The sequence below is a fragment of the Lipotes vexillifer genome, unplaced genomic scaffold (assembly GCF_000442215.2).
Source record: "Lipotes vexillifer unplaced genomic scaffold, Lipotes_vexillifer_v1.1 scaffold560, whole genome shotgun sequence".
Classification (NCBI taxonomy): domain Eukaryota; kingdom Metazoa; phylum Chordata; class Mammalia; order Artiodactyla; family Lipotidae; genus Lipotes; species Lipotes vexillifer.
In genome coordinates, this window is record NW_006792210.1 from 116067 (window position 1) to 128631 (window position 12565).

General features: G+C 49.9%; 1 protein-coding gene across 4 annotated transcripts in view; it reads left to right on the plus strand.

The window, feature by feature from the left end:
* SEPTIN6 (septin 6) overlaps window positions 1–12565 on the plus strand; it is a 68672-nt gene that overhangs the window by 48689 nt on the left and 7418 nt on the right. For 2 of the 4 annotated variants that reach the window (XM_007465440.1, XM_007465439.1), the window contains exons 6-10: window positions 428–524; window positions 3197–3365; window positions 6216–6348; window positions 9305–9495; window positions 11676–11720. In XM_007465440.1, the coding sequence (XP_007465502.1) occupies window positions 428–524; window positions 3197–3365; window positions 6216–6348; window positions 9305–9495; window positions 11676–11679 (594 nt within the window). In that variant the 3' untranslated portion in view covers window positions 11680–11720. The remainder of the gene's footprint in view (window positions 1–427; window positions 525–3196; window positions 3366–6215; window positions 6349–9304; window positions 9496–11675; window positions 11721–12565) is intronic. The other 2 variants (XM_007465437.1, XM_007465438.1) reach the window with 1 other exon arrangement.

The window sequence follows — 12565 nt, forward strand, 5'->3', positions numbered from 1 at the left end:
GTCACACGTCGGGAAGGGGGGGCAGTGATCCCAGCCCCTTGGTTCTCCTTTAGTCTCTCTCCACACACAGCCCCCCTCATCCCACTCACCTGCGCTCCAAAGGCTCCTCCCCTCGGCAACTGTGAAGACTGACTAGCTGGCTAATCTGTGTATCTGCTTATTATTCTGCTTATTTACTGTCTTTGTTCCCTACGCACTTGGCCGTGTCCTTGTTACCTTCAACTGTGAATTTCTGAACAGCAGAAGCTTGGACTAGGCCTATTCTCCCTACACAGCTCGGGAGCTTAAGAAAGATCTCTTGATGATGGCGACAGTGAGGGACACTGCAGCTGGAGCGCCGAGGCCCCGGCCATGACCAGCAGCTGAACTGGGGGTCGCTCAGTGCCTTTCCCCGGAGTTCAGAGCTTTTGTCTGCCTCCTGTTCCAGGCCCACCTGCCGTTTGCTGTCATTGGCAGCACAGAAGAACTGAAGATAGGGAACAAGATGGTGAAGGCGCGGCAGTATCCCTGGGGCACGGTGCAGGGTGAGTGAATCTCCAGGAGAGGGGCTGTGCTCAGGGATCCCCTTCTGTCTCTTTGCTTGTCCTCAGCCCCTGTGTGACCAGTCCCTAACTTGTCCCCAGTCTCTAATCATTCAGCTTGGGCCTCAAACATCCGTAGGCGTTGCCAGCAGGCAAACTCTGGCTCCATACCTGGATTCTGTGCGGTGAGCAGGCTCTCTTTGTCTGTAATGGAGAAAGCATTCTTAAAACAAAAATAAATGTACTTGGAGTAGGGTAGGAAGGAGTGTGTGAGAAAGCATGTGTACTCGCCTGAGTGTACCAGGAGACCGACAGCAATGTCCACAGCAGCATTGTTCATAATAGCAAATAATTAGAAACAAGCCAGATAGCCATTAAAAATAGATTGGGAGAATTGTGGAATGTTCAAATAATGCAATATTATTCAGCAACGAAAATGGATGGACTTTAGTTACATCTACAGCAATGCATCTCAGAAACATAATGTTGAGCTGAGTAAATCATAGAAGAAGACAGGCTGTATGATTCCATTTATATGGATTCCAAAAGTAGATAAAACTAAACTTTAGGAATTCATGCATAAGTGGTAAAACTATAAAGAAAAACAAAGGAAGGATAAATCCCCAACTCAGGCTAGTGGTTAAGTCTTGTTGCAGGGAAGGAGAGGCATGAGATCAGGGACTCAAAGGGACTTCTAGGGCCCTGGTAATGTTTCAGCTGGGCCATGGATACATCGGTGTTCTTTTTTTTTTTTTTTTTTTTTAAACCTTTAAATTGTACATTTCAAGCACTCTTTTGTATGTATGATTATTTTGCAAATTAAAAACAGACGTATTGCCTACGGGCTCAGGAGATTTCCTTTTGTGGTCTGCCTGACACATATTAAGTAAGTTACCTTTGGTACTAGTCAGTTCAGTGGATAAGGCCCAGGACGTTGCCATGGGTGTACGAGGTGTCTGGTCCTCCGAGTCTCCAGCCATACGCTGGGTGGCAGACGGCAGGGGCACCGTGTGTGAGAGGGTGGCCGGTTTACTGTAAACTCATTCCGGCCACTGAGCAAACAACCAGAAGCTAGTGGGAAGTTGTCCACATCACATCAAAGGCTGGCAGGCTCTGGGCACGCCGGACACCCTCCGGCGATAGCTGGCTTTTCTGCGGGTAAGGACAACGCTGGTCATCAGAACCATGCTAGGTTTTGGTCTTCTCTACCATTTGGGTCTGGGGATGCTCCTCCCAGAACATTTGCAAGTGCTGTCTGGACCAACAGTCCCACCCTGGCAGTGAATTTTGGAGTCTGAGAGACAGGAACCTGAGGTGAAATGAGGAGAAGCTAGCAGACGTGGTCCCAATGACATACTCCGATTCAGACCACCCCACACCCAGCCAACAAAGGGGGCTTTCCAAGTGTTTCTTGTAAGTTAGAGTTCGTGGTTCTGTTTGAGTGAGAGAAGCCATGCATTGTCTGGGCCTTGCAGGGCCTTGGAGTCACTCCTCGTGCCTGGCCATCAGGAGCCACTCTCCAGGGATGCAGGAGGAGATTGTCCTGAGGGGCTGCCTGACTTAACGCTGATATGTTCTCTGACAGCGAGGGGCTTTCTCCCGGAGGCAGTGTGTCTTAGGCAAAGGGGTTATGTGAGCTGATTCGGGCTTTGGAAAGATTGCTCTGATGACCGCAATGCAATCTGCTGCAACCCTGCCCCACCCTGTCATCCCCGTGTCCCTCCCTGTCCCCACGACCTTCTCCCACACTCTTTTGAGGAGGGGGCTTGTTCACTCAGGCTGGAAAGTGGGGCCCACTCTGTCCTGGTCATCATTGCTGCCATCAGGCCATTATCCACCCTCTAAAAACACCTCCTTTGAAGCTTCTCCCATCCAGATGGGCCACACCTGTGGTCCACATCCTTCCTTGTCACTGTCATCTGTTGCTGTCCTAGTTCTTCCCCCTTACTCTTTGGACTTTGGCACCTGGTCGTAGCCTTTGTCTCTCCTTTAGAGGACCTGGATTGCAATCCTAACCCTGCGACTTCTAGTTGTGTAACCTTGCCTGGCCTCATTGAGATCTTGCAAGGATGAGTCCCTTATCTGCCTGATTAATTCTTAGCCTTCCTTCAGGAGTCATCTTAGGGGTCTGTCATCTCTTTGTTGAAGCCTTCACTCTCCCTGGAGTTCTCAGGCCCCCGGGCTTTCCTGGGCTTTTGTTGCACCTTGGCTATATACCTCCATGTTGGTAATTTTTGCATTGTATTATGTTCTTCCACTAAACCGGAAGCTCCTACGGGCAAGACTCCATGTGTTTGAATTTCCAGTGCCTCACAACCATCCTGGGAACAGAAATTCTGCAAGTATTTATCAGATGGATGGTTGAATGTGCATTTGCCATCGTCCTAAAAGTGGTGCAGAGCAAACGTTTCTGTGAATGTCTGATGGGTGAATTGGGGTTGAGGTGCTAATGACTGTCTTCTTAGATATTTTTGTGGTATTGCAGTTTTCCATTAGTGTCATTCTTGTAACTTTTCATTTGCCTTTTTAGTAGAAAAGCCAACTAGGAGGCAAAATTGCGAGCTCTATATACACAGATTGAAAGGCGATGTCACTGTTAGACATTTGCCGTCTCATTTTGTCCATTTCTGCTTCTTGTGACCTTACTTTCCAATACCCCAACCGCTGCTATGCAGTTGAAAATGAAGCCCACTGCGACTTTGTGAAGCTGCGGGAGATGCTGATCCGGGTCAACATGGAGGACCTCCGGGAGCAGACCCACAGCCGGCACTATGAGCTGTACCGCCGCTGTAAGCTGGAGGAGATGGGCTTTAAGGACACCGACCCTGACAGCAAACCCTTCAGGTACCTCTCCCACCAGCCCGGCCCAGCTCAGCTCAGCGCACACGATGTGGGGCGGGGGCGGGGGGCAGTGGGGAAGCCTCGCCTTGGAGAATTCACAGGGGAGGTGAGACACGGGTGCCCAGACCTGGAGCCACAGGGCTAAGTCGCTCGCCACTTCCACTTGCCCGTCCCTTCTCTGCCTCGGCACACCTGCCAGGGGGAGCTGTGGCAGGACGGGCTTGGTAGGCATTGCTGTCCTGCTTATAAGCGTGGGGGCAGGGAGGAGGCCAGGGGATGGGCAAGGCCGATTGTCTTGCCGCCACAAGCATTCACACGGCAGCTGCGAGCCCTGAGCCCGGGCCTTGTTCCGCCACGTGGCAGTTTGTGTCTGGCCACTGCCCTACTTTCTACATCAGGCTCCTTCTGCTCTGTCGGGTTTCCAGTCTGTTCTTTAGCCCCCTCCCTGTTATCAAAACCAGATGGGACCAGGCAGCAGTCATTGCACAAGTGTTGATGAACTTGCGGCTCTCCATTCGCTGTCCTTAGTGTTTGTTCAAGGGCAAGTTTTGTTTTGGCCACAGGATGTTAATAATCATTGACATTTCAAATCAGAATCTAAGATGCTTTCAGAGGAGAGGAATGTTTTTGAAAACATTGCTTCAAATGCTTTCAGATAACTATGCTGATGGGAGCTATATGTTTAAGTGTTTGATCTGGATGCATGATGTGTGACGTAAGCCCCACATTGTAAATTACCATGTGGTGTCCTTTTTTGTAGCTCAGGTCCCCTTTCAGGAACTGTCAGGCCTCGATAAGCAAGTTAGGGGGATGCTTGTGGGATAAGATGGCCTTCAAATGGCCTCTGAGATCCCACAGTACTTGTTCACAGCAGAAAGCCAACCTGGGGGCAAAGCATAGCCATTCCTTTGGGGATGCCTCGTTCTGGAGGGGCGAGTGAACGCCCCTTTCATGGACAGGGGCTGCCGGAGCCCCTGGAGTTGGAGGAAAACATGCTGGTCTCGCTGGTGGGCGTTGCCTTTGCTTTCTCCCTCCTTCCCTTCCGACAGCTTTAATCTGCACCTGCGGGGGAAGAGGTGTCGTCTAGTCCCCTCCCCTCCTAGGTCGGCTCCATCCTGACTACCTCTGTTTCCCGCGTCTTTGCCCTCTGCACGTTTTCTCTCCTGGCTCCTTTCCATGTTGCAGGCAGACATTCTCATCCTAAAGAGACTCTCCCTCACCCTGCTCCTCGTCACCAGCCTCCACCCTGTCAAGGAGTTTGGCTGTGATGGGAAGGGGAAAGGATTGTTCTGTATTTACTGGCTTCTGCCTCCACTGCACCACTGAATGCAGACGCCTCTCTCCAAGGTCAGCAGTCACATACTCACGGCCAATTCCACTGTGGCCTCTGAGTCCCATCTTTTTTTAATCTCAACATAGCATTTGATACTCGTCCCCTCTGCCTCCTTCCCGAAATTCTCTCTGCCGTTGGCTTTTCTAGCGCTGGTCTGGCTGGTTTCAGTCCTCTCGCGCACGCTACTACTCCTTCAAAGCCTCATCGACAGGTTCATTCTGTTCAGCTTTTCCTCTCCCCGTTCTTTCTCATGGCCTCTGCTCCTTTCACTCTCTGTGTTCTTTGCAGCTGGTTCTTTCAACTCTCACTCTAATTACCACCTAGAAATAGATTACTCCCAAGCTAACATCTTACTTTTGAGCTCCAAACCCAGTGATCCCACTGCTTACTGAATATTTTCACTTGGCTGTCCCATAGAGGATGTACCTGAAAGTCAAGCTGTCTCAAATTTAATTCATCTCCTTAAACGTACTCCTTCTCCAGTGTTCCCTGTCGTAGTACATGGCACCACCATCCATCTGGTTGCCCAAGTCGAAACACAAGAATCATCGTTGACTCCTCCCAAGTCCTGGGAGTTCTGCTTCCCTCGCTTGTCTCCCATTCCCACATTCCTTCCCAGCCCTTGACGTTAAGATCCTGTCATTTCTTACTTGGATTGTTGGAAAGTCTGTCCTTCACACAATGCCCAGAGTGGTCTTTCCCATTTTCAAAATGTATCAGGTCAGCCCTGCTTAAAACATCTCAGTCTTAACATGGCATCCAATGCCTGCTCTCTCCTGCCACACTCAGGAACCTCATCTCCCACTACTCCAGCCAGGTGTGCCATTCCTTCTCCACATGTGCCCTTCCACAGGCTGCCCTCTTCGGAGCACACATCATCTTCTTGTTCACCAGGCTAACTCCTATTTCTTTAAAACTAAGTCCGGGCCAGGGGCAGGGAGACTTAACCCAGGCATCTCCCACGAGACTGTGAGTTCCTTGGCAGGCACAGTGGCTGTTGGCTCTAGATATTGAGTGACTAGCATAGTATCACTTATTTCTGTGTCCAGCACATGGTGGAGTCTCATCAAGTGTTTGTTGAAATCGTTCATCAATGTGATCAGTTTCAGAGCCAGGACCTGGCAGCATAGTGCAGGTGGAAGGACCTAGATTATGAGACGAAACCCAGCTTCCGGTCTCAGCTCTCCCTCTAACTAGCTGTGTGATCTTGAGCGAGTCACCTCACTTCTCTGGGCCTCTTTCTTTATCTGTAAATCAGGGTATAGAAGCAGATGTTCTAAGTCACTCCCAGTTCCAGATATCTCTCGGGTTCACCAGGGTGGCCCCATAACCCCGCAGCACCCTGTGACCCTGCTGTCACGTGCCAATCCAGGTGCCCACAGCTTTGTGCTTCTGCTTTTGCATGTCCCACAGAATTGAGGAAGAGAGGGTGGGAGAACCCAGGGAGGATCACTGGGGCCAGTTTTCAGAGAACAGGAGCCATTCCAAAGGCAGGGGAATTAACCTGACCATGTTCACAGCTTACAGGAGACGTATGAGGCCAAAAGGAATGAGTTCCTAGGGGAGCTCCAGAAAAAAGAAGAGGAGATGAGACAAATGTTCGTCCAGAGAGTCAAAGAGAAAGAAGCTGAACTTAAAGAGGCAGAAAAGGAGGTAAATGTGAGCCTGCATGCCAGGTGGGAAGGAGAAGGAGGCTGAACTTGGGCAAGACAGGGGTTCCTGCCCCAAGAGAGCAGCTGGGGGAGTCTTGCAGCCTCCGGGCAGGAATGGGGCGCAGCATCTGTCGCCGTGCCTTGGCTGGCACAGAGGAGGCTGTGAGATCTGTGTCTTCTCCATCCCTCATTCCCCAAGGCCAGGATGTTTTCTCATTCTCTGTTACTTAGTTCACTAGAGCCGCACTGTCCTATATGGTAGCTGCTAGCCCATGTAGCTATTTAAATTTAAATGAATTGAAATTAAGTACAGTTTAAAACTCAGTTTATAAGTTGCATTAGCCACATTTCAAATGCTCAACCCTCATGCCACAGAAAGTTCTGTTGCGCAGCGCCACTCAAGAGTCAAGACCTGGGCTTCCCTGGTGGCGCAGTGGTTGAGAGTCCTTCTGTTGATGCAGGGGACGCGGGTTCGGGCCCCAGTCTGGAAAGATCCCACATGCCATGGAGCGGCTCGGCCCGTGAGCCATGGCCGCTGAGCCTGCGCGTCCGGAGCCTGTGCTCCGCAATGGGAGAGGCCACAGGAGTGAGAGGCCCGGGCACTGCAAAAAAAAAAAAAAAGAGTCAAGACCTGACGTAGCCCCTCGAGGTCAGGGACGGGCTGATATTCCCCGCCCCCCGCCCCCACTTTCTGGGAGTTCGGAGCCCAGTAGGGACAGTTGATCACTTTCTTCGCAGTCCTGCTCCATCCTGCTTTCCCTGAGGGCCATGAGGAAAGATGGTCCCAGGGAGTCCTAGGTACCTGGCTGAATCCTAAATCAGTAACAGCTGCTGCATTTCCCCATCCACTTGAATATTCTATTCCCTTTCATGCTAGCGTTAAAGAAACATTTGTGCGGCTCTAGCAAGTTTGTTTTTTTTTTTTTATTTTTTTTGCGGTACGCGGGCCTCTCACTGTTGTGGCCTCTCCCGTTGCGGAGCACAGGCTCCGGACGCGCAGGCTCAGCGGCCACGGCTCACGGGCCCAGCCGCTCTGCGGCATGTGGGATCTTCCCGGACCGGGGCACGAACCCGTGTCCCCTGCATCGGCAGGCGGGCTCTCAACCACTGCGCCACCAGGGAAGCCCCTCTAGCAAGTTTTAAAACTAAGGCTTGATGGTCTATCTGGAGTTTTCATTACTTAAGCCGTGACTAATAGAGTAGAGTGCGTTTAGCCCTCTAACCATTGCCTTGCCTCCAAGGTCCCACTGCCGATTCCCCTACTGCTGCCAGATTAATTGGCCTCAGCCACAGTTTTGGTCACGTCAGCAACTGCTTCAGCTCTCTGGGCCTCGAAACTCATAAAGAAAGGAAGCGCTTAATTACTTCCCAAGCCTCTTCCTCTTTTAATCTGCTGTCCGGTGTTATTGCCAAAGCCCATGGCAAGAGAATTGACTTCATTTCAGTTTCACTTTTCAAAAGAATAATATCACCCAGTACTCTTAGGAAGACAGGTGAGGGGATCTCAACAATAAAGAAAATGAATGAAAGGCCAGTGAACAAGAGCCAGGTGAAAGCAACTGATCAGCAGAGCTTCCACCACCAGCCTGCCCCAAGTGACTAGCAAAAGCTGGTTTACACAGCAGGTCTGTCATCCACCACCCCTTACTCAGTGACAGTCCCAGATACCTGTAGGACACCTGACCTCCTTCAAGTGTACTGTGAGTGCTGCAGAACCCTCCATTCCCTCCTGAATCCTCAAAAGAAAGTGAAATGGTGCTTGGGCTGCTCTTACTATTCAGGGTAGTTTATCACATTCTAGTTTGTTACCACCTACACCCCTAGCTCCCTGATCCACTTATCACAGTGGCATGCCAGAATATTCTTGCTCTTCTCCTTTGGGTCTCTGGCTCTATTCAGGGCTAGTGAAGCCTCCCCTTGATCAAAGCTGAGGTTTCCGCAATCATCGCATTTTCTAAAATTCTTTTATCTCCTTCTGTGCCCAAGAACAAGTCTTTTCTTTGACCAGCTTCGGCACTGCTGAAATTTTCTCTGCAACTCCCCATGATCTCCCTGATTGGAGGGAATAAGAAAAGGCAGGGGCCCCTTTCATATTGAGAGAGATGTCATTATATAATCATCTAAAGAATGAGTTGAAGGACTTCCCTGGTGGCACAGTGGTTAAGAATCCGCCTGCCGACGCAGGGCAGGGGACACGGGTTCCATCCTTGGTCCGGGAAGATCCCACATGCCACAGAGTAACTAAGCCCGTGTGCCACAACCACTGAGCCTGCGCTCTACAGCCCGCGAGCCACAACTACTGAGCCCGCGCACCTAGAGCCCGTGCTCCGCAGCAAGAGAAGCCACCGCAAGGAGAAGCCCGCGCACTGTAGCGAAGAATAGCCCCCGCTCACCGCAACTAGAGAAAGCCTGCACGCAGCAAGGAAGACCCAATGCAGCCAAAAATAAATAAATAAATAAAAAGAATGAGTTGACCTTGGGCAAATTCCTTAACTTCTCATACCTTCTATTTCCTTATAAAATGCAGACAATAACAGAATCTACCTCATAGGGTTGTTGTGATGATTAAATGAGTTAATACATATAAAGTGCTTATAAAAGTCAGTGCCTGGCCTATAATAAGCACTCAATAAATGTTCTGTATTATCATTGATGTTATTTTTATCCATATGTAGTAACTATGGTGACTCTTTTAAATAAAATGCTTGATTAAGCAGAATGCACGGTTCCCTGACCATATTCCGCAGCAGAAACACAGAGGTGAAATGGCAGAAGGGAACTATACAGAACATGGTGCCCTTTGGTGCCATCATAGCCGTCCCTGGCAGAAATGTCTCGTCAGGCCCCAGGGTCCTGAGGGTCGCAAGCCTGCCCACCCCCCCCCCACCCCACCCCCGGGCTCAGCTGGGATCTGCTCACAGCGGGGTCTCCCCAAATTTCCTGTGCTTCCCTGCCAGCTGCATGAGAAGTTTGACCGTCTGAAGAAACTACACCAGGACGAGAAGAAGAAGTTGGAGGATAAGAAGAAATCCCTGGATGATGAAGTGAGCGCTTTCAAACAGAGAAAGACGGCAGCTGAGCTGCTCCAGTCCCAGGGCTCCCAGGCTGGAGGCTCCCAGACTCTGAAAAGAGACAAAGAGAAGAAGAAGTAAGTAGCGGGCTGCTCTGGGGCGAGGGCCTCTCTCCCCTCCTGCTCATCGCCTCAGGGCGGCGACCGAGGCCAGCTGTGGGCTGATCTCGGTGTCCCCGCTGGACCTTCGGATTCCCTGAGTTTGGGGAGCTGAGAGTAGGGGAGGGTGGTGTGTGGCCCCAGAGGCCCAGCCCCTCTGCTCGGCCCGCTTGGGAAAACCCTGCAAACTCAAGGTAGGAGGAGAGGGAGGGAAAGGGGGAGGAAAAGCAAAAGGAATGTGAGACAGAAAGAAGGGAGGAAACAACGAGAAGCTGCGAAGTTACAGGAAAGAGATGAACAGAAAGAAGCGCAGAGAGAGGGTAGCAGGAGCCTCTGGGCACCCTCTTTCCCCCGGGAGGTTGGAGCCGGTCCAGCTCACAGGCCTCTGCTCGCTTGTCCTAGGTCTAAGGTGGTTCACCTCTCCATGCCTGGAGACCCCCTCGCCGCCCCCCTCAGTTCTCACGGCTGCGGCCAACAGAGTTCAAGTGCTGCCACTGAAGGCTGCAACCTGGTCCTGATTTCTCACCCCTTCCCGTCCCTCCCTCTTGGCTGCTTGGTTGTTCCCAGCCTGGGGTACCGGGGACTTGGTGGGGAACCCTCAGATGCTAGTATCCTCCGCGGGCACCACCCTCCATGCCGGGGGTGACTGTACAATCCATCTGTCTCCCCTGGCGTTTGGTGAGGCAGGATAGCATGAGCTCTTGGTTACCATGTGGGTCAGTATCCCTGACCCAAGCCCAGGCCTCGCTTGCTGAAGTTATCCATCCCTTATCCCAGAACCAGAGAAGAGAAAAGCATTTCCGACGGGACCTGTACAACACCAGGAAAACATCCGGTGGTCCCTTGCGCTCTAGTTCTTTGTGCAGTGTGACTGGAGGAGCCCTCATTTGCAGTGTCAAGCAGTGTCCTTACTAAAGCGGCCCGAGGATCTGAAACATGTCCCTGGTCATTGCCTTCTGTTCTTAGCCACTTGTTGCGGGACTCAACTGTTGGATATTTGCCAGAAGGCGGAAACATCCTTTCCTCTGTGCCTGGCTTATCACTTAAGGATAAAACAGTATAACATTTCACCAACAATAAAATATAACAGTAAAATATATTTAAAGGCACTCAGTTTTGCCATCTGAATATTCTTTTTTCAAAAGTGTAATTTGGGTATTTTCACCAGTTAGTCCAGAGATTTTTTGTTACTGAATCACACTCTATGTCAAAGTCACAGACTAACTTTTTGTGTATTACCTGATAGATAAAGTTCAGGTAGCCCGAAAAGAGCCTCTTTGGGCGCACTGTATATTAACTGACTTGTGTTAGTTGCACTGGCGGGAATGGATTCCTATTTTTAAGATCAGAAAAGTCTAAATTTGTCTTCCGGCCTTCATAGTCCGGTGGTGTTTGTTAACTCAGTCCCTGGGGCAGTTTCACAGCCTGCTGGCAGGAATTAGGAGATTCATTTGTTGGGACCCCCACTGACACTCAACTATAAATAGTCCCTATTGAGCTGTTCAGTGGAAGTTCCTCCCAGACCAGGCTTTCTCCTCGTTGCCCTCAATTAACTGGCTGCCACCCCACCCCCAGGCAGAGGACCCCAATAAGGGAGACATGTCTCTCCTGTCTCCAGGAATATTTGGAGTCGGTGATGGCACCCTTTTCCAATTTTGAGATGAGTGAAAACCTCACCGGCACGAGGCATCTCCTATTAACAAGAGAGCCTGACAAAACAGCCTGTCCTCTTCCATATTTCCAGATATATAAGTGGCCCCAGGTGTGGGCTCTTTATGTAATTCCCTGAACAGTTGGCTAACCTCTGGAAGACCCATCATTAGACCTGTGTCACTCTTGTCCCGTGGTGATGATGGGGGGGCGGGGCTTGAGGACGGAAGTAGGGGTAGAAGCATTTCTTCTTGAGAGATGGTGATTGGATCTAATAGAATCACATACTGAGAACTTCCTTTGGCTGCCCTTAAAGAGGTTAAGAAAGAGTACCGGTGTTTCGGGGGTCCCTACCAGCACACCCTTCCTTCTTCCCCTCCCCACTCCTCCTAATCTCCTTTGACCTCTAACTCTTCATTGTTTGTGTCAACATAATATTATGTTTGATTCATAATATTTGATTTCTCCCCAAGCTCACTCCATCTTCATCAGCTTTTACTGTTTTACAGTTAACTCTGCTGTTTGCTGCATGCTGCATGAGACCCAGGGTCCCGGTAAGCTTTATTAACTCTAAATAGAACTGGCAGTGCCTTCTAGAACACATCTCCCCAAATCCCACCCCCTGCCCAACACACGTATCTAATATCAAAGAAGCTGCTTCATTGTTCTAGCTGGTATTCTCTTGTGACTTATATTATGAAAAATAGGCTGGTGTGATTTCATACATGTGGGAATGTTTGCCTTCCTGATTAAAAGTGGGGTGTTTTCAGACTTTTGCTGCTAGAACAGCTAGGTAGCATAGGTAGATCCTGTGATCAATATTTGAAGTTTCAATTTTGGCCATTTTTTTTTCTAAAGGCGCCTTCATCATCACTTTCAAAATTAACTAAACTGCTGTGACGAGGGGAACTGTTGAGTTCACAGGCCCTGTCCTGCAACGTCACGGTCAGCCTTGGCGCCCAGGTTTGGGAATGTTTTGAGCCAACGGAAACTTGCTTCTCTGTTTCCCTCTGGTGGCTGTTTCTTACCTGAGGGGTTCAAGTTCTCTAATTTCGTTTGGCCCCCAAAACGATAATAAAAGTGGAAGAAAATGGAGGTTCTCAGATATTATAGAATATTTAATTCTACAAGTACCAGCTTCATGAACACCTCTGATAAGTAGGTAAGCAGGTAACCGTCGGTAAGATGGATTCCTCAGGGCTAGGTGTTGTGTCTGCAGGAGTGAATAAAGCAGCCCCTGGCATCACATAGTTTATACGTTGGTTATAGTGATGATTAAGTTGCTTCTATCTTTTTAACCAGACTCAGGTAGTGAGTGGGGAGGAACATAAATATTTTAAATCTAACATAATTAGGCTTATTACCATCGTTAAACTTTACCATAGAAACTTTCAAGCAG